Source organism: Lupinus angustifolius, chromosome LG13 (genome assembly GCF_001865875.1).
Source record: "Lupinus angustifolius cultivar Tanjil chromosome LG13, LupAngTanjil_v1.0, whole genome shotgun sequence".
Lineage (NCBI taxonomy): Eukaryota > Viridiplantae > Streptophyta > Magnoliopsida > Fabales > Fabaceae > Lupinus > Lupinus angustifolius.
Window position 1 is genome coordinate 16,139,904 of NC_032021.1, and position 23,321 is coordinate 16,163,224.

The 23,321-nt window shown below is 32.2% G+C and overlaps 1 protein-coding gene and 1 long non-coding RNA gene across 2 annotated transcripts; one reads left to right on the top strand and one right to left on the bottom strand.

Annotated features, from left to right (window-relative positions):
- LOC109363461 lies at positions 1,050 to 19,730 on the top strand. The gene is made up of 3 exons (XR_002109493.1): positions 1,050 to 1,094; positions 1,165 to 1,279; positions 19,719 to 19,730. It is a non-coding gene; the product is annotated as an uncharacterized LOC109363461 (long non-coding RNA).
- On the bottom strand, positions 6,505 to 9,859 carry LOC109363460. Its single transcript, XM_019609725.1, has 5 exons — positions 9,681 to 9,859; positions 9,478 to 9,568; positions 8,622 to 9,070; positions 7,729 to 7,990; positions 6,505 to 6,856 (listed from the first exon to the last, which is right to left on the bottom strand). Exons 1-5 carry the CDS (start codon positions 9,684 to 9,686, stop codon positions 6,837 to 6,839), a joined length of 828 nt encoding a protein of 275 aa, XP_019465270.1. The 5' UTR covers positions 9,687 to 9,859; the 3' UTR covers positions 6,505 to 6,836.

The following is a 23,321-nucleotide window of genomic DNA, read 5'->3' on the forward strand; positions in this document are numbered from 1 at the left end:
TTATGACCGGGGTAGAATAGTCATGTATATTTATAAGATTAACATATAGACTAATACAACTTATTAATACTAACATCCAAGTTAGGTCTAGTGACATTATCATAATGCAATGCACTAATAATAGACTTGTAATGAGTTGGATTTCAAAGTAATCATCATTTTTCTTTGTTCAATTTGCTATTTCTAGCCATGTGTATGTGAGTGAATATGCTTATCTGAGCCCATGTGAGCCTTTTCCATTAGGTCCCTAACATACTTTGTTTGAGAAAGAAAGAGAGAATCATTAGATAGATGGTTGACCTTTAGCCAAGAAAATAATCAAGGCTGCCAAGTTTCTTTAGTGTTATTCTGAAACCCAAGACCAAGAGCAACATGTGTTCCCTTTAACCTTTCAGCCATTGCATGGGAATTTTTTTATAACCAAATGTATTCTCAAGGTAAAGAACTAATCTCTTCCGAGATATATGGATATTCTTCAATCCTTCCTAACAAGTGTCGTTCATGAGAACTTATTTTAATATTATTTTTTATTTCAAAATGAAAGCTAGGACAATAACTCGTGAAAGAGAGTGATAAGATATTACCTTCCAAGTTAAATGCTAATGAAATATAAACCCTAAATAACTCCACTTTTTTTCAGGCAATGTTTCATTGGAAGTTAATCCATCGAGAAATATGTTTTCAATTGATGAAATATGCATGATGTATCATTATATTCCAGGGAACAAAAGATCGATTGCTGATAGGAACAAGTGAGCAATCTGTTAAGAAATCTTTATCGACTATAACATTCTTCCGTGAGCTAAGTGAAAGAAGAATATAAGTGAGATTGACATCACATCTTGACCCAAAACCTTAAGACATTAAGTCTATAACTTATACACTTTTACACAATATGATACTTCTTTATTCACACTTAGAATACCCAATACCTCCCTTTCAAGTGTGAGTTTCTCCTCTTCATGCATTGGATACACTAGAGCTCAAGTCTTGTTGGAAATGTTTGAAATATGTTATTATATGAAGTCCCACATTGCTTGGTATTAGAATAGAGTAGAGTATCAATGTTATATATTGAACTCAAGTCTCTTATTGTAATGAGCACCATATATAAGTACCAAACAAAAACACTCATGGGCATGTGGGCCCATGAGTGTGCTAGAGTTTGTAATCCTTATTCTCTAATAATATCTTGGTAGCCGCTCAATGCTCCCGAGGACGTAGGCAAAATTGGCCGAACCACGTTAACAAATTCTCTTGTTTCTTCTCTTATATTTATGTTATGCACTTTATTTGATTGCTTGTGGTCAACGCTGCGCAACGATCGCTTTTGCTGCACCAACAATTGTTATCAGAGCCAATTGGTAGATGGTGTGATGGCTAGACAAGGTGTGTCAAAGGTAATGGAAAAGATAGAGTAGATGTGTTGAAGGAGAATAAAACATGGCGAAATTGTTGTGGGGGCGATATATGTTGATCCAGAATCCCATAAGTTCATGTACTAGATTAGGATCAAGGTGGAGATAGAGACTCATGTGTTTAGTTTGACCCAAAGACAGGTTCTGACAATATCTCTCAAGATGTTGAGAGAATGTTCTCATTTGAGATGAGAAGTGAAATATCCTAATGGCGTGTCTGAGACGTCATAGTGAAGAATGTTAATTGTTAGCAAATCCACAAAAGCATAGAGGCGCTAACTGACTTTGATGTAGGGTGTTAAATGGGTATTGGCTTTTATGCAAGTTGTAACACGAGCATTGGTAGAGAAGCAGAGGTGTGACATGGGCATTGGATTAGATGTAAGAATGTGACACAGACATTAGTTAACATTGGTGCAAGGTGTGTGCTATGGGTATACTCTTTATGATGGAGTATGATAGTTTTTTTGAACTAGGATTCATGCGAATCCCTTTTGAGAGGATTCAGATTTTTGTTTTTGATCGTTCTTGAATTTAAGTCTTTGAGATGAATATAGATTTTTGCACTTTGAAACTTGTTAAATTTTTGATTGGTATTTGTTTGGGTTATTGTTTGGTCGTGGATTATGATTGTTGTTGGTTTGGTTTTTGGTTATTTATGGAATGTGTATAGCCGTGGGGTTTTGGGATGAAGGTTGAGTGGGTTTGTGGATTATTTAGGGCAATTGTGTAAGGATGTTGGTTGGTGGTTGTGTGTAGAGTTATTTGGCCGTGTATGATTGAGGATTGAAGTTAATAGAAGAAGGTGGATTAGATAGGAAGATGAAGGTACCACAAGCTTGATTGCTTGATAAGCCTAATGTATTTCACCACAAGGAAGAGAACCTTGATAAGAAATGAAATTGGTTTAACCAAGAAACTAGGAGAAACTCAACTAGCAATGGATTATTTTCCAAAAAAATTCAAGTTGTTTTATTTCCATGTGTAATTTGGTACAAATAGGAAAGGGAATTCGGCTAGGCCTTATTTCCCATGTGCAAAGTAGTTAATTACATTCATTTGTTGCTCCTAATTGTTTCCCCCCCCCCATGTTCTAATTCAGTCAAGCCTTAGGATTGGTAGATTTTCCTATTTCGTTTTTCCGATGTGTTGATTTGGCTAATCTTTAGGATTGATGCATTTCCTTATTCATTTCTCCATGTGCTCATTCAGCTAGGGCATTGTAAGAATGCATCTTTATAGAGCTAATGTATCCAAATTCAGAATTGAAGGCTCTTGAAATGAATAAGGAATTAAATCATTGTCTTCATAACTCCTCATTATGGCTTGGTATCAATCTTCTTGAAGGCAAATTCAAATCGATTTGATGCTCCTTTTTGAATTCAAATGCTACACCGAATAAGGAAAGGAATCATGGGCCATTTACTCGCTTGATCCATTAAGAAAAGATTTGTCATGATCTTCTCTTTTGAATTTCACACGCCTATGCCAAGAAAGGAAGGTTCACACGCCTATGCCAAGTAAGGAAAGATTTGTCATGATCTTCTCCCTTTGAAATTCACACGCCCCCTCCTCATTAGGAAAAAAAATCCCATGACTTGATGACTCATTTACACGTGCTCTTTCAAAATAGGCAAGAATCAATTCTGTCTTCATAGGGTGGATTCACGACTGGATTAGTATGAGATTCCCCTTGGTTTGTACCTGGATTACATGGTTCTTAATGCAATTTATTACAACTATGTTTAAGCACTCAACGCTAAAAAATGCAAATAGTAATTGTTCTTTCAAATAAGAAAGGAAAATAATTCCTATACTACATGTGGAAATGATAATCCCCACTTATTAAATGGGACTCCCACACGCCTCAAATATTCCCTCCTTGGTCGTGGCCAACTTGGGTTACTTCTATAAAAATGGTGCAACGTATGGGCTTGGTTTCCTTGCTGGGCCTTGTTGATTCCGCCACTTCTTTTACTAACAGGTTGAGAGTTTGGTGTGCTTTCTTGGTTCTGGATTGGGTCATGGGCCCTCCTAGCCCATTTAGCTCTTCCTTGTTGATGGGCCTTGGTAGGTTCATATTATCCCATCCTTATTGGAGTGAATTCAACCTCGAATCAAAGTCTTCATCACCTGCATCAAAAAGAGAAATGTCAGCAACATTAAATGTCACACTAATATTCCCATACTCACCTGGCAGATCTAGTTTGTAGGCATTTTTGTTGATTCTTTCTAGCACACGAAATGGCCCATCTCTTATAGCTTGGAGTTTGGATTTCCTTTGTGAAGGAAACCTCTATTTCCTCATGTAGACCCAGACTAGGTCTCCGGGCTCAAAAATCACCTCTTTTCACCCCTTATTGGCTTGTTTAGCATATCATTCTGCCTTTTGCTCTATTTGGGCCTTGACCCGCTCATGTAGCTTTTTCACATAGTCCGCTTTGGACTTACCATCTTTATGTTGCAACACAGATGAGTTAGGCACAAGTAATAAATCAAGGGAGTTAGGGGTTGGAACCCATAAACTATCTCAAATGTAGACAATTTCGTGGTACTATGAGAGGCCCTGTTGTAAGCAAATTCAACGTGTGGTAGGCACTCTTCCCAGTTTTTTATATTCCTTTTTATGATTTCCTTCCAAAGAGTAGATAAAGTTCTATTAACAACTTTGGTTTGGCCATCTATTTGGGGATGACATGTGGTGGAAAATAGGAGTTTAGTCCCAAGCTTTCCCCACAAAGTCCTCTAGAAATGACTATGGAACTTAGTGTCCTTGTCACTTACAATACTATATGGTAGACCATGTAGTCTCACCACTTCTTTAAAGAACAAGTCAGCAATATGATTTGCATCATCAATTTTTTTTACAAGGTATGAAATGTGCCATTTTTGAAAAATGATCTACTATGACAAAAATTGAGTCTTTTCCATTTTTAGATTGTGGCAAAGAAACCATAAAGTCCATGGATAAGTCTATCTACGGGCAATCAGGTATGGGGAATGGAGTATAAAGCCCATGGGGCTTGCTTTTAGATTTGGCCCACTTGCAAACAATGCAATTCTCACAGTGCCTTTGCACATCTTGCCTCATGTGAGGCTAGTAGAAATGTTCTTGCAACATGTCTAGCGTCTTTTGGACCCCAAAGTGGATACTCCTTAACAAACAAGTCTCTAATGGATACTTTAGGCATACATAAACAATTTTATTTAAATAAGTATCCATATTGTCTATAGTATCCATTGACAACAACATTTTCATATTTATTATACATATAAGCAAATTCATCATATCATTAATATACAAATCTTTGATTAATTCAAATTCCAACAATTTTGCTTCAAGAGTAGAAAGCAAAGTATGCCTTCTTCATAGAACATCAACCACAGTATTGGCTTTTCCTTTCTTATGTTTTATGACATAAGGGAATTGCTATAGGAATTCAACCTACTTGGCATGTCTTTTATTGAGCTTACCTTACCCATTTAAGTACTTTAATGACTCATGGTCACTATGTATCACAAACTCCTTGGGTAGGAGGTAATGCTGCCAAGTTTTTAATGCCCTTACCTATGCATATAATGCCCATTTGAGATAGTTCTTGATGCGAATCCCTTTTGAGAGGATTCAGATTTTTGTTTTTGATTGTTCTTGAATGTAAGTCTTTGAGATGAATATGGATTTTTGCACTTTGAAACTTGTTAAATTTTTGATTAGTTTTTGTTTGGGTTAATGTTTGGCCGTGGGTTATAATTGTTGTTGGTTTGGTTTTTGGTTGTGTAGGGAGTGTGTTTGGCCGTGGGGTTTTGGGATGAAGGTTGAGTGGGTTTGTAGATTATTTAGGGCAATTGTGTAAGAATGTTTGTTGGTGGTTGTGTGTAGGGTTATTTGGCCATGTATGATTGAGGATTGAAGTTGATAAAAGAAGGTGGAATAGATAGAAAGATGAACGCGCCACAAGCTTGATTGCTTGATAAGCCTAATGTATTTCGCCACAAGGAAGAGAACCCTAATAATAAATGACCTTGGTTTAACCAAGAAACTAGGAGAAACTCAACTGGAATTGGATTATTTTCCAAATAAAATTCAAGTTATTTTATTTCCATGTGTAATTTGGTACAAATAGGGAAGAGAATTCGGCTAGGCCTTATTTCCCATGTGCAAAATAGTTAATTACATTCATTTGTTGATCCTAATTGTTTTCCCCAATGTGCTAATTCGGTCAAGCCTTAGGATTGGTAGACTTTCCTATTTCGTTTTTCCCATGTGCTGATTAGGCTATTCTTTAGGATTGATGCCTTTCCTTATTCCTTTCTCCATGTGCTCATTCGACTAGGGCCTTGTAGGAATGCATCTTAATAGGGCTAAGTGTCTAAATTCAAAATTGAAGGCTCTTGAAATGAATAAGGAATTAAATCCTTGTCTTCATAGCTCCTCATTATGGCTTGATATCAATCTTCTTTAAGGCAAACTCAAATGAGATTTGATTCTCCTTTTTTAATTCAAGCGCTACACCAAATAAGGAAAGGAATCCTTGGCCATTTACTTGCTTGATCCATGAAGGAAAGATTTATCATGATCTTCTCTTTTGAATTTATTAAGATATATAAAGGTGCACTAAAACTGTAATATTTCAGTTAAAGTGCACTAGCCACGTAAATTTGTCACAACACTTGTCTCCTCCACTTTTTCCTTTTTTTAAATAAAAAATATTTCCTTATAAAAAAATTGGTCCAATAGAAATTTGAGATGTGTAATAAAAAATAATAAAATATTAAGTTGACTTAAATTGATACATATTGATAAATAGTTTGTTTCACCACACATAAATTAATTAATAATTTGTTTGATTAACCACAAATTTATGCTTGTTTTTTATATTACTAAAGATATTTTTCACCTCATGAGTAAGAAAATAATTATTTTTGGAGTGTGTGACTGCTCATCCCAATAAATATTGCTCCCAAAATCAAACTTTTAATCTTTTAATTTTTTTGATATAGTCTTACATAATTAAAATCAATATTTTATTGGTTTTAAAATTGTATCACTTAGGTAATTAGTTCGAAAAGTTGCATTATTGGAATAAAATTGGGAAGATAACGACCTTAGACTTTCATTTTCAGATAATCATGATTAATTTATAGGAAGTGGTACCCACTAACTTGTAATATAATGTAGATGCCAAACATTCTGTATGTGATAAGCTTGAATCACCATATAGTACTATTACATATCTTTCACTTGTCTACAATCTCTCTATTTTTAGTAGTCACATAAAAATTCTAGGAAATATTTGATAGAAATTAGCCATGAACTACAAGAGTAAAAGACCATATTAATTTAGAGCATTAATTGTGACGTAGATTGACTTGCTAATAGTTTACCACACATTTGAAGATCTTCATTACACATCACTTTCATAGTTCCAGAACCACAACTACTCTTCAAACAAAAAACGTGATAAACAAAGAATTAGTCCAAGCATTTGGATAGTAAATAGTAAATAGTAAATACCTAGTTACTGGTAAAACAAACTATATATATAAAGATGTATGCTAGGGTTTTAATTAAATTGTTTTCCACAACCATAATTATAACCATAATGTATTCTTTTTGTGAAATGGAAATTTAGTATCCAAATTATGTCTCATGTGTTATCTCGTACCAATAAAAATATGTCATATTAGCTAAAAAATTAAATTTTTATTATTATTGTTATTTTTACCAGTGTTGTGAGAATCGGATCGGACGGTCCGACCGGTCTGATCGCTGACCGGACTTGAAAACGGTTCTGGTTTGCAGTTTTAACCGAATGAGATTTGGACCGCTTTGAACCTGAGAAATTCCGGTCCGACTGTGTTAAACCCGGTTAAACCGGATTAACCCGGGAAGTAAACCGGTTGATTCACTTAAAAATAAGAAAAAAATGGGGTCCAAAAACATATGAAGAGATATTAATTCAATATAATTATACATAATTTCTAATTATATGAAGTTTTACATTTATATATAATTATATATTTAAAGATAAAATTATTAATTATGTATGAAATCATCTGGTTAAACCAGATGATTTAACTATTTAAATCGGTTAAACCTAATACAAGACCCATCCTGAATTAATGTCAGGCTCAGGTTTCACGACATTCTAATGTCACATTACTGTTGACAGGAGAGATATCTCTATTCCTTTTTTGTGGGGTTTCCATAATCAAATCACCAACATAATGGGGGCTGCAATGGGCCCATTTTTCTGAATTGTGAGAGGATGAGAAAATTTGAAAAGTAACTAAAAACAAGATGACTTACATTCAGTATCTGTTGTGATCCAGTTTCCTTGTTTATGATTTAAAGTGATTTGATCTGTCTCTGAAGGAGGGATTAAGATGGTGGAAGGTGAAGTTTGGGTTTGGACATTTTGGGATGAGGAAGCTATTGAGATAGCTGAGAATGAAGAAAAAGTGGAGCCACTTTCCAAATCCCATTTGAAACTCATCTTAGGAGATTCACTGCAAACTTTATCATCATTTGGAACTGCTTTTAGGGTTCCACGTCTTCCCAACATTAAAACCTTAAAAAAATGAAACTACTAAGATTAAGAAATGAGTGTTAACAAGATGTTAATTAGACACTAGAATTCTAAAAAAATAAATTGGAACAAGGGTAGCTTCTTCACTTATTTCATTCATTAAATTCATTTTGCCTAATTATCTTATCTGAGTTTAGTTATTTGAACATTTGGAATACATTGTTTTGTTTTCTAGATACTCAACTCTATTTTTCATTTACTAAATGGGTATATAAAAAAAATCTTAATTAGACCCAATATTTCTTTCTTTTTTCTTCTTCTTTTGGTGGAATGTAACAAGCTAAGGGTGGCTTCATTCCTTCGTTAAATTCATTTTGTATTGGCTTATTATGACCAAGTCTGATTTGAACATCAAATTATAATAAAATATTTAGTATACTATATATTTTCATGTTTAAAGATAATTCTTACAATTTCATTATTTACATGTCAAAATTTGACAATTTTATTTCAAGGGATAGCTTAGTTAGTAGAGTTATGAATCATAAAATGGAAGCACCTAAGATCAAAATCATAAATAAATAAAAAATCTTCTGGTCCATGCATGTATCACTCTCAAAGACAGGTTTGAAAATAATCAAGAATAATAATAGGAGGTTAAAAATTGAATTACCTTTCTTCCATTGAATTTATCACCTTTTTGTGTTTTTGCAGAAGTAGCCCATCTAAGTAGTTCTTTCATTCTTGAAATAGGCTTTTTTTTCTCTCCCTTATTTTCTTTGGTATCACATTTATCATTTCTTTCAACTGAAGATGAAAATGGTGCCTCAGTTATAGGCAAAACCTTGTTTCCTACATGAACAAATGAATCAGCTTTGTTAATAACTCTTGCTTCTTCTCTCTTCATCCTCATAGAGTGCACAAAATGTCTCTTATTAAAGCTTCCTAATCTCTTCAAGTTGATGGTGCTATAAAAGCATTCTTTTGGAATGTCCTTCATATATATAAAAGCAAATATATTTGAATTCTTGCTTCTAAACTTGCTCCATTCCTTTCTCTTTGATCTTTGATATGCTCTATGATGTTTTAGTAGACTTATATCCTTCCCTTTAGCATTTTGATCTGAAAGACAGAAAAAAATTTCACATTCATTGAAATTCTATATAATTTTGTTTGCATACAATAAAAAAAGGGGCAACCCAATACATGAAATCAGGAAATGATAGAAATATGCAATCTAACCCTTGAAAATGGAAAAACTGTTTTCAGGATTTAAACCCGTAACTTTATGATCATTATACAACCAGCTCACCATTATGCCGAGGGTAAACAAAATTTTAAATTATGGTTGCGCTTGCGCTAACCATAATCATGGGCAATTATGGAAAAAATGTAGCTGATATGACCACAATTATAATCCTGATAATTTACTAAGATTATCAAAATTGAACATAGACCCAATTTTAAACCTTGATGCCAAATTAGAAACAAATTATAAGAGTTGTGTGACTTGTAAAAATCAATCTTACCTCTGATATCTTCACTTTTGGGGGAAGGATTATGGAAGGTTCTGCTCTCTCTTTCTTGTGCATGTAAGCCTCTAAAGAGCCACTGAAAAATCTGCTAATGCAAAAGAAATATCAACTTTGATGTGAATAATAATAATGCATGGTAGCTAGCTATAAATTTCACTATATATCTTAGTATGACATATATAATAAATCATATATACCTGCATGCTTAATGTGAATACTTTGATCCCACTTTAAATACTAAATTTTTGTGTATTATAACTATATTAGTCAAATAAACAGCACTATATATCTATCTGTTATGTCTGGATGCAAAAGATTCTTGTCTAGTATTTGAGGTCTATGTTGAGATAAAGACAAAGAAAATTGCAGCGAATCTAAGGAATAGTTGGCATATGATTCAGAGTAACATGGGGTTTATAATATATAAGATGTTCAAGTGGATCATATTAGGATAAATGTCTCAAATTTAATATTTGAAACAAGATGTTTCAGACTATGTGGCACTGTTCTAAACCATACACTTGTATGTTTGTGGTACATTTTGACCCCATCTTAAATGCAAATTGGTGATTTATGTCCGGAGATCTTCATCCATGATTTACAACATTTCTTTATGAACTAAGTTAAAAGAAGCATAAAGTGGGCTTGACACTATATCTTGACCCAAAACCTTAAAGCATTAGTCTATGGCTCCATCTACTTATATGCTCTTTAACTCATCCATTTTTGCTCAATATGAGACTTCTTCATTCACACTTGGAATACCCAACATTATATAATATTGAGTTTCAAATTTAATGAAGATATATCCCAAACACGTTACCACATAACGAGTTTCATTATATTGTTATCGAGTAATAATTTAAGGAGTCATAAGGTGATTTGAGATGATCAAGGTGAATGAGTTTATGGAATAAAGTGAAAGAAGTTGTATGTTCGAATCTCACCCATATTGAATTTTAAAAATAAGGGCAATAGTTATAAACTGATTTGATGGTTAGGTGTAGAATGAAATAGATTAATAATACGAGTCTCATCCACAACAAATACTAATATATTAACATGAAAAAAAGTATTAACCTAATTAAGTGAAGAGTGTAGTTGTAAGCATTTAATTATAAGTGTGGGTTCTAATGCATTCAGAATATCAAGTTTATTAATTATTATTTATGATGGACCAACTAGTATTTGGTCCAATAAAGTGGTTTACCCCAGGTTTGTGATTATCAATTTAGGCACTATATAAGCAATTCATTATAATGCATTTGCTCTTATGTGCAAAAATTAGAATATGCAAATTCCATATTGTTGGTATATTCCTTTTTCTCTTGCTATAGATTGAAATAACAATTAATTGTTTTGAAGAAAATGGTCAAAGTATTTTTGCACCCTAGATGAGAAACCTTATTAATGTTGTTTTTGAAGAAAAACGACAATATGGTAAAAATAAATGGATGAAACAAGCAACCATACAATGTTTATAAATTTCAATATAGCTTGACCCATGCACGTTACTTAAATTGGTATAACTCAATCCTAAGTAATGATCTCAATTCTAATTTCATAATGTTCTTATGATTTGAGCTATGCCCAAGTCTAATAATGTTAATTGAACTTATCATGGAAAATAATAATTATAGGCTGTCTTGGAAGTTGGAAATTGATCTAAACAACCAACATAACAACAAAATATAAAAATGGATAAGATCTTATTAAAAACTAAAGATCAAGTGGTATAGATATATGTTAATACATGCAACAGCTTATTATTATCCAATAGTTTATAAAGAAAGTGCTAAATATTTTGATGTGCACGTGGAACTTTAACATAAAATTTGATTAAGAAATTAAAATATGTTCATCAGGATGCTTCCGGGAGGTGTTATTGTAGTTGTAGTTACATTATATTTATTGTAATTATAAAAAAATGTGGATAAATATACTTAATGCATAACTTTGAATGATGTACATATGCATATTTCTAAAACACAATATTATAACTATAATTGTAATTATAGAATGTAATTTAAGACAAGTATATGTTAGAACTTACATGAAGATAATCCAATCTAAAAAATTAATCTATTAAGTGAGAGAATCTCATAACTTATAAGTATCATATTAAATTTGCTATATATTATTGAACGTGGGACTCCAAATTATATATTTGTCAAATATATGAATGAGAAAGTTACTTGGCAGTTAAGTAAGCATGTGGGGTTTCGAGAAGATATTTTTGTAAACGGTGAATTTTTGTGGGTACAAATTAGGGAACCATCAATGTCACGTGGATCAGAGTTAGACGCAGAATTTAAATCTGAAATTTGGGTAATGTATTGCCATATGGCTTTATTCCAAGGGAAACAAGGCACCGGAAGTAGTTAAAAAGAAAGAAAAAAGTTATTATTGTATTAAGAAATGATTGGTATACTAGTTTTTAGAATTTTAAGCAATGGATGGTTTACCCTCCTAATACTTATGAAAAAAATACTTTATGAGAAAAAAATACTGTATGAGAAAAAAATTGTTGAAAGTAAGACACATCTTCTCATAAATATGGTTTAAATATTTGTTGAGTTATTCCACTCATTATTACTGTTTTGAAATAGAATCTAATGTAAGATCACAGTTAAAGCATAACTTCTTCCATTATATATGAGTGGCAAATTCATCTGCACCTTGATTGAAAAATTACATTCTTGGTGCACCTTTTAGGAAAATTATAAACCTAGTGTAACTTTCATAGAATCGGCAATGGAAATGTCAATTTCAATTTTTTTTCTCTCCTCCCAAAATTAGCAATACGGGGGAGTGTTACTTACTTCTATTTTTTTTCTCTCTCCTCCCTAAATCGGCAATGGGGAGATTTATATTTTTTTCTCTCTCCCCTAACTCGGCAATGGGTAAATTTTTTAATTTTTCATCCCCCTCTAAATCGGCAATGGGGGGAGTTATATTATTAGTTTTTCAAACCCTAACAACATAATAATTTTTGTCAACCCTAACCCTCACAACACAACACAATAATGAAATAATTTTTGCAACACTAATATTATTCAAAAAACAAAATCTGACACTATTAAAATTTTAATTGTTTAAATCCCAAAAAATGAGTTAATTGTTTAAATCCCAACATACAACAAATTTTGTTTTTTGAATAATATTAGTGTTGCAAAAAATATTTCATTATTGTGTTGTGTTATTAAGGTTGACAAAAAATATTATGTTGTATGTTGTTAGGGTTAGGGCTTGAAAAACTAAACCCTAAAACTAATAATATAACCCCATTGTCGATTTAGAGGAGAAGAAAAAATTTAAAAAAAAATCAAAAACTTCCCCATTGCTGATTTAGGGGGGAGAGAGAAAAAAATAATAATAAAAAAAGAAAACTCCTCTCATTGCCGATTTAGGGGGAGGAGGAAAAAATAATAAAAAATATAAATCTCTCCTGTCATTGCCGATTTAGGGGAGAGAGAGAAAAAAATTGAAATCAGCATTTCCATTGCCGATTCTAAGTAAGTTACACTAGGTTTGTAATTTTCCTAAAAGGTGCACCAAAACCGTAATTTTTTGGTCAAGGTGCCCATATGGGTGAATTTGCCATATATGAGTATTCTCTTCTTGCCAATACTAACAATATAGATGTTAAACTTATCCTATCTTTTTTTTTTATAAATACAATGATGACGAATAAAGAGTTATTTTGCTATGAATGGCATATATGATTTATGCAAGTCAATCATTTTATAAATGAAGATTTGTTTACTATTTATTGTTAAAAAGGAGTATGTTTTCTTTAAAACTAAAATTTTATTATTAGTTCCAATAAATCTCTTGAAGTTTATATCATCACATCACATTATTATGACATTGCCTCACATCAGGGGCATATATTCTAACACATTAATTCAATTAGAATTTGTTCCTTCCATGGAAGAGGTTGATATGACATTGAGATTTTTTTACAACAATCTTTGGCTATAGTAGGGTAGGACAAAGAATTTCAATTTAATAGCATATCCTTCTTAAATGTTGCTAGTATACTACCATGGTCCACTCCTATTGATATATGGTTTGCTTCAATGAACATTTTAGTGGCTACACACAAAGCACAAACTCATGGCTGAAATTGGTGTTCTTAATTAATTTCCTTCTATAAATGAATAAAACTTTATGTCCAATAAAATATCAGTCTCTAACTTATTGCATGTTTGGATTAGATTAATGTTTACATAAAAATAGTCTTTTCACTGAAAGTTTTCTATCCTGATTTTAAGTCTTAATCTTTTAAGACACAAAATAACCTACTAAACACTTATTTAAATAAATGACCTCATAGGTCTATTTGTAACCATGTGCTTCTTTTTTTAGATTTTTACTTTTTTTTTTCACTAAAGGATATCCTCTTACTTCTATGGGTAATGAACTAATCCATTCCGAGATATGTGATTGTCTCTCGCAACAAGTATCACTCATAAGAATCGAACACTTAACATTTTGATCTCTCTGGGATCTAGACCCACCACTAAACTAACAACTGTATGTTTTTTAAGATTTTTACTTGAAGTTAAACATTTAGTCTCCAAGATAAATTCAGATTATATTCAATTGGTTAATATACTATCAATATGTGTTGGTTCAAGTAGTACATGTTTGATTTCTTTTAAGCAAGGTCTTGGATTCGAGTCTTATGGATGAAAAAAATACCCGCTAGGAGGGTTAACCCCGTACGTGGGAAACCAATTTTTTTTGGTTAATATACTTCCTAACATTAGAGATTGCTAGTCAATTTAAGAGAGTACATGATATTGCACATTAAAGAGTGTCATAAGCCCAGAACAATTTATTTTCATGTTCAAGGAGCAAATTGATTGATCAAATTTCAATAGCCAAATTGGTCTAAGTTGATCAAGTTTTAGGGCTAAATTGGCCAGATTCAACCAAATTTTAGGAACAAAAATCAAACTTCAAGGACTAAATTGACCATTATTTCAATCCAATTTCAAGAATTAAATTAATATTATACCAAGAAAAAAATTAGAAATATAGAATTGGTGCAAAAGATCCTCCAAACATTCCAATTGGAAAATCAACATTTGTGAAAACCTCATAGGAATTCCCATGTATCTTGAAGAAGTGCCAAAGTAGAAAAGAAGTATAAGCTATGATAAGCCAGAAAAACACACACACAAGTGAGGCCTATTTCTATTGTTAGGCATTTTGTTATTATTAAAGACTAGTTCAATAACTTTCCTACATCATCATTTCTTCTTTTCTCCATTTTATCTTTCCTTATATCACTTTGAAAAAAATATGAACTGAATATTCTTAAGAAGCATAGACTCATACAGTTCAAACATTCAAAAAAATACTATATATGTCACAAGGATCACAAAATATTCACAAAGATACTATATGTCTATAAAGATCACACAATAATTTAGGAGGGAGAAGGATTGAATACTATAGATCACAGAATATAAGTTATATACATAATCCAAATATAATTATGTCACTAGCCAAATCACCCTAAAGATTAGTGTTCCCAAGGCTAGCTAAATGCCATAACAATTTTACATTGAAGCTTAACGAAATAAAAAAAAAATATGAAACTTTTGTTCAAGACTTTGTACATGAATTATCAAGTTCTACATGCTGTTAAAAAATGATAGTGAAGAAACCAAGTGGGTGAAATGATAACAAATCCAAAATAATTCAGGTATTATAAGTTTATGTCAAGAAACTGAACTATGGATTTTACCATATAAATGATGGTTAACCTTCATCAATGATCTTCATTCCACCTTGTCCCGGACAAGCACCGATGCCTCCTTAGAATCGGAGAACCATCCTCATCAACACCAACATTGTTATTATCACGAACGCCGAACAAATTATCAACTAAACGGTAACAATATAAAAAACTCTCAGTATAATCAATGCCTACATATAAAAATTAACATATGTTGCATGGAAGTTATCAATTTTCTCAATTAAATTACTAATGTATCTCATATTACATGCATCTTCATAATTTTGTTCCAACTTGCATTAGAAGAAATCCCAATATTTTTATTCCTACTCGTACCGTTATACACTTAAAACAACTATAGTTACTATCTCTAAAGTAGTAGTTATTTCCAAGTTAGTGTTCCAACAATCAAAAGTTATGAAATTCAAAACTGTAAAGTTACCAATAAATTCAACTTAGGTTATCAACATTGTCACTTAAGTTTTCAGCTCCTTTTAGGAGTGAAAAACATCATTAAAATAAGTGGAGTACATTTTTCACAAAATCTACGAAATATTTCAAAACCAAAAGAAATAATCTACAAACTCTTAACAATTTCGCAAATTCACATATTGTTTTGTTCTTTAAATATATTTGAATCACACATCTCCAACCTAAAAATAATTGTAGATTGTGCTGTAATAAGCTCCCACACAAAAAATATTGCATATAATTGTTGCCCCCTTAAACCTCCAAAGTTAACAAACTAATTAGTTTCATATCCATTATAAAAAAATTAAACTCATCTTCACTATCAAAAAGACCACCAATTAATAATTAGTAGCACACCTTTATGTGTGCAATCATAATTTAAACTTAAGTCATGATCAAATGCCAAAAGTTCCTAAACATCCATGTGGAATTACTAATCAGACAATCACTCTTCAATGTTATAAACAAGTAACCATCAAATACACTATACACCTTTTGATTAAAACAATATTTGATCCTGTAACTAAATAACAATATATCTAATACACCACTAAAAATCAAATTTTCAATGTATTTATGTTAAGAGTGATGCATCTAGGAAGTAGCAACCCTTCTATTAATTGCTTCTTTTGAACATAATTTAGTATTGTAGGAAGGTAGCAAGTTTGTAATAGCAGAAGTTGTGGATCTAAGACTCGAGAACTGGGGATGCAAAATATGTGTTAGATCGATGCAATAAGGTAGGAGGTGACATATCGATCGAACTTTGTTAAGTGCGAAAATTACCTTAAAAAATAAGGATAATTAAGCACCTTTTAACCTTAAAAGTCTATATAAATTTAATTTATAATATATATTGAGTCAAATATTTGCATCAAATTTTATGACATGTGTTTTATGATATTTCAGGTGATTATAGGCTAAAAGGAGCAAAAGATATCAAAGGAAATCCTCATGCTAATCACAATCTTTGAAGATAACGGTTCAACTACCTAAGTCTAATCACAATCTTTTGAAGATAATGGTTCAACCACCTAAATTTAATCACAATCTTCGAAGATATTGATTCAACCACCTAATTCTATTCTAATCATAATCTTTGAAGATAAGGAAAAGATATAGATTAGTATAAATAGGAGAGTAGCTATGGGTTGAAGGCATCGGTGACATCACTCATCATCATTGATTACCAATTAGAGGAGAAAATATAAGGATTGGAGACAACTAAATGACTATAACTTCCATGGGAATGAGTAGCTAAATCCTTCTGCTTGGGATTAGATGTAATTATTTGAATTCGATGTGTCCAATATGACTATTTAATTGTTTAATATTATTCCATTGTTTTTCCTTGATTATTCTTAGTCTTAATATTTGTTTTGGTTTGATCACCCAATGCATGATATCAAGTTTAAAGATGAGTAATGGGAATTTCCATGTTTAAACTAGATCTAGAATATATCAACTAGTAACATATTGATGTCTAGGAATAAGATTGATTGAACTAGCGATTCTAACACCCACATTATTATGATTAGATGATTAATTTGTCAAGGAATTGAGAAGTAGTTTATTTAGGCATTTGATCTGTTTAGTCAAGGAAATGATAAATAGATAAGATCTAGAAGTGGGGAAATCATAGGAATAATCATATATGAATGTAATTATTGTATACTAGAGGATAAATAGTGAAATCTAATCTCAGGTTCTTCATCTCTGAACTTAATATTTTTAAATTGTTTACTTTTACATTTCTTTAATTTTAATACTTTAACTAAATAATTTTTTTTTCAACCTAACTTTAATTATTTGCTAATTAAAAGAATATCAAACAAGTCTTTATGGATTCGACAATCTTATATAATTGTTTGCGACAACTCATTTGGTTAAAAATAACAAAAAATTTGCCTGTTAACAAGTTTGTTGCTTGTGTGCTTATGATGTTAGAAATTCATAATTTCTAATTAAGGTTGGCATCATATATTTCATACAATTATATTGACTATTTATTTTTGGGTTACAAAACAAGTGATCTAATTAATGACAACCTATAAGACTTCTGAAACTGGTAACAGATATGGGCTTAATGAGTGAATACCCAAACGGTTGACCTATAGGGGATAATGAGAACCCTATAAGTTAACACATAATTAAGGAATGGTTATGGTCCCCAACTATGAAGCACAGATTCGCCAAATACTCTTGCGTTTCGGTGTTCGACACGTATCCGACATGGATACGCTCAGATTCGCGAAGGATACGTGTCCATAGAGTATCCAAAATAAAACAAATAAATTTTTCAACAAAATATAGGATATGTAGATTTGTTTTCAATAAAATATAGGATATATAGATTCGTTTTCAATAAAATATAAGATATATAGATTCATTTTTATGATAAGATAGATTTGTTTTCAATAATCACTCACTTATTTAAAGGTCACATCATACCAACTTACCATCACACCACATTGATCCTTGAATAGCTGGTATTTTCTGATCCATAACATCACCGGCCGGTGCTTAGTGTTACTGTCTCTACCGCCATAGGTATATTGTGAAGAGCAAACAGAAAAAGGCTTGCCTTTGTTACTTCTTAGTTTCTTTTTACTTAGTATGTTTATAAAGAGAAGATGATGTGTGAGTCTTAATAGAGAAGATAAATAAAGAGCTTACCTTTATTTCTTCACAGAGAAGAGAAGATAGAGGGTAGGAGAGAATATTTTGATTTACACTTATAATTTTATCATATTTTATGTATTTTTTATTAATTTATACGCGTATCCCTGAACGTATCGTATCCTACATTTTAGAAAAAATGTGTGTTGACGTATCGGATACGTATCGTATCAGATACACGTATCTGTATTTGTGCTTCATAGGTCCCCAATACACCAAATCACAAATAGTTTTCACCTCTCCCCATCAGAGAGAAAACGAAGGTGCCAAAAGGAATTAAGGATTTGGTTGAGGAAGACCATCATACCAAAACTCTCTCAAAAGGTATGTCAAAGGAGTAGATCAGAGAACATGAATTGAAGTATGATTTTGTACCCTTATTTTATATATGTGTGAGAATCATGATATTCATGATCCTAGGATTGATATTTCATCAACCATTAGAAAATATCTAACAAGTGGTATTAGAGCTTTATGTTCTGAATTTTATGGTTCTCCATTAAAGATGTTTTCCCCCAATTTTTTACGAACCCTAATTTTTTAAATTTTGGGATTTTTATGCTTCCGCTACTGGTTATGAAAATTGAGTATTTATGAATAATGAGGATAACTTTTATCCGCATCCGCTTATTTGAATTATGAGTAATTTGTATTATGAATCCTTACAACATGTGTTGAAGTATATATACAAATATGTACATGAACATTGCATTAACTTTTATGACTATGTTATGCAATATGTATATTATACATTGCCTTGCCACACATGTTCTATTCAGTTCATTCCCTCAAATTTCATTTATTACATTGTTGCGTTAAATTTGTAATGCATATTTTGGATGAAATTGTATGCCATTTTCCCACTGATTTCAATATATATATTGAAATTTAAAGAATTTTTCTTTTGTTAAATATGATAAATATGTAACAATTATAAAGTTTTTTCATGTGAATAATAGTCGATCCAAAGAAAGGCTATTGTTTGATAAAACTAATTGTTAATATTTGATCATTATGTTGAGAGTACCACTTACAAATTAATTTCTATATCCAAAGACTAGAAATTGATGTTGTGTTAGGTATCTTGTGATAGGTCTATTGTGTGAACATGTCTTGTTTTATATATATAATACATGACTTGTTTGTGTAAATGATTGTAACACTTATGGTTTGTTGCATTGGTTGGTGGATGATTGCATTATTAAGGGGTTGCTATTGTTGAAACATTATTTTCGTTTGGACAATATGTTCTATCATGTTTACTCATGTATAAAATGATAATATTTTTTTAATGGAAAATTCAAAATGATTATCAATGAAATTCGAAATGCAGTCCTTGTGATGAGAATGATATAATGCTACCAATATGCTATAATGCATATATGTATTTATTATAGATATAAATAATATATATTTTCGATTAAGTATTGAATCAAACTCAACTAAATGTTTTTTTCTTTTTGAAACTAAAATTGTTTGACATTTTAAGTGAATCTATTAAATATGAAGTCACCAAAGTAACATCTTTTCTGTGAATTGTTTATAATAAATGTCAAATGCTAGTGTGTATATGTATTCATGCGAGTATTAATCGGCCCAAATGAAGATTAATATTTGGCCGGATTATATACACACATGTGATTATTATAAAGTTGTGTATGTGAATGATAAATCAGTTCAAATAAGAGTTTATTATTTGACATGCATTATGATCAATGTTTGACCACAAACAAGAATATCATTAGTGATTGGTATGAAATATCAAGCCAATTATATGATTGCATTTTATACGAATAATGATCGGCCCAAAGGAAGATTACTATTTCGCCCAAATTAAAAACATACTTGTAGCAAAAAATATGTGATAATCATATGACTTTCCATGTGAATAGTAAGTCGGTTCAAAGAAAGGCTTATTGTTTGACAAGATTTATTTTCAATATTTGATTACTACATTGAGTGTATCACTTTCAATTTAATATTTTGTCCAAAGACTGAATATTAATGTTGTGCTAGGTAACTCGTGATGTGCCCCATTATCATTTGAATTTAAATATTCAAGTTGAATGTGAGTTTAATTGCAAGAATGTTGCAATTTGTTTTGTTCTTTTAGTTGTGTTGCAAATATTTCTGCTCAAATTAAGAACATCTCATTGCTGAATGGGACAAACTTTAAGGTCTGTAAGGAAGTCGTAGAAATTATTATCAACTGCATGAATTTAGATCTAACACTTCAGGTGGAGAAACTCATTTCTAATCTGAAAATCCTCGATGAGGTTAAAAGTGAGAAATGAGAATACTATAACCGAATGTGTCTAATGATCATGAAACGCTCTATTCTAAAAGCGTTTCAGAACTCTATTTTTTAGGGTCAGAGTGCAAGGAAGTTCCTTGAAGAAATAGAACCATACTTTACCAAAAAAATGAAAAAGTGGAGACGAGTAGCCTTTTGGCTAAACTCATCTCCATGAAGTATAAAGGCAAATGGAACATAATGGAGTACATTATGGAGATGTCTAATCTCGCATCAAAACTTAAGTCACTTAAGTGAGAGTTTGGTGATGACTTGCTCGTTCACTTGGTTTTGATCTCGCTTCCTACACACTTTGGGCAATTGAAAGTGAGTTATAACACTCAGATGGACTATATGCAAGAGGAAGAGAGACTGCAGAGAGATAAGACTGAAAGGGCTCACTTAGCTATGACCTCTCAGAATAAGATAAGAAAGGACAAGAAGAATGTTGTGAAATGGCTATTTGTGTTTCTTCCTCAGAGAATGTGGAATTGTTCTGCAATACACTATGTCAGGCAAACCTAGCATGAATGGTGTTGTTGAGCGATTAAACTGAACTCTTAAGGATATGGTGAGAAGTATGATTAGTCGTTCTTCCTTGCCATAGTCTATTTGGGGGAGAGCTTTAAAAACCATAGTTTCCATCCTTGATAGGGTGCCAAGTAAAACAGTTAACAAAACCGCATAAGAGCTCTGGACTAATAAAAGATCAAGCTTAAAACACTTGCACATTTAGGGTTCCGCAATACACTATGCCGGGCAAACCTAGCATGAATGGTGTTGCTGAGCGACGAAACCGAACTCTTAAGGATATGGTGAGAAGTATGATTAGTCATTCTTCTTTGTTAGAGTCTCTTTAGGGGAGAGCTTTAAAGACCACATTTTACATCCTTAATAGGGTGCCAAGTAAAGCATTTAACAAAACCTCATATGAGCTTTGGACTAATAAAAGACCAAGTTTGAAACACTTGCACATTTGGGGTTGTCCAGTTGAGGCACGACCTTATAGACCGCATGAAAGAAAACTGGACACTAGAACTTATAGCTTTTATTTTGTTGGCTATGTTGAATGCTCTCGGGGCCATAAATTTTATGATCCCACTTCGAGATTCTTTTGTGAGATGGGAAATGCAAGATTTCTTGAGGAAGTTGATTTTGGGAAGGAAGAGAACATAAGGAATGTTGTCTTTGAGGAAGAACCGGTTACTGATTGTGAACAAGTTCTTGTGCCTATTACCATTCAAGGAATAAATTCGGTAATAGAAGATGATGTTCAGAATCTTGTTCCTGACAATACTTCAGAACAAGACAACAATGAGGTTCTGCCTCAATTACCTATAGAACAAATTCAACAACCTCAAGAAGTAGAAGTGTCATTAAGGAAATCCACTAGAGAGAGGATAAGTGCAATTCCTGATGATTATATTGTATTTCTTTAAGAACATGAGGATGACATTGGGTTAACATAAAATGATCCGTTGAACTTTTATCAAGCCATGAAAAGTTCTAACTCTCAAATGTGGGTCGATGCCATGAAGGATGAGATAAAGTCTATGCATGATAATGACGTTTGGGATCTTGTCGAATTACCTGAAGGTGCAAAACCTATTGGTTGCAAATGGATATTTAAAACCAAGAGGGATTCAAAGGGTAATATTGACAGATATAAAGTTCGTCTAGTAGCTAAAGGCTTCACTCAGAAAAAATGCATTGATTATAAAAGAAACCTTCTCTCCAGTATCTTCGAAGGATTCTTTTAGAATAATATTGGCACTAATGGCTCATTTTGATTTAGAACTACATCAGATGGATGTTAAGACTATGTTTCTTAACGGTGACATTAAGGAAACGATCTATATGGTGCAACCAGAAAACTTTGTGTCAGTTGGCTCAAAGTCTATGGTATGCAAATTAAAGAAATCCATCTATGGGCTTAAACAAGCTTCTCGTCAATGGAATCACAAATTTCATCAAGTTATTACCTCGTATAGTTTTGAGGCAAATGAAGTTGAAGATTGTGTATACCATAAGTTCAGTGGGAGTAATTTATCTTCCTGGTATTATGATGTCGATGATATACTGCTTGCTAGCAGTGATATGGGACTATTGCATGAGACCAAGAGATTTCTAACGAAGAATTTCGAAATGAAAGATCTTGGGGAAGCTTCTTTTGTATTAGGTATTCGGATACTGAGAGATCGCTCTCAAGGTATCCTAAGGTTATCACAAGAAAGCTACATTATATAGATAAAGTCCTGGATAGATTTGGCATGAAAGACAGTAAACCAGGGGATACCCCTATAGCTAAGGGAGACAAGTTTAGTCTCGAACAGTGCCCCAACAATGACCTTGAAAGATATGAGATGCAAAAGATTCCTTATGCATCTACAGTAGGAAGTCTAATGTATGCTCAAGTTTGCACACATCCTGACATAGCATTTGTTGTGGGAGTTTTGGGCAGATATTTGAGCAATCCTAGAATGCATCATTGAAAGGCAGTCAAACGTGTTATGCGTTACTTAAAGAGAACAAATGATTACATGTTCACTTATATGATGTCTGAGAATTTAGAGATCATTGGGTACTCTAACTTCGATTTTTGGGTTTCTAAGATAATAGACACTCCACCTCTGGATATGTGTT

Coding starts and splice junctions, on each gene's coding strand:
- LOC109363460 (XM_019609725.1), bottom strand. Junction 7,991..8,621: donor ATAAATTCAATGGAAGAAAG/GTAATTCAATTT, acceptor CATTTTTTTAAG/GTTTTAATGTTGGGAAGACG. Junction 6,857..7,728: donor GATCACAACAGATACTGAAT/GTAAGTCATCTT, acceptor TTTGAAGAGTAG/TTGTGGTTCTGGAACTATGA.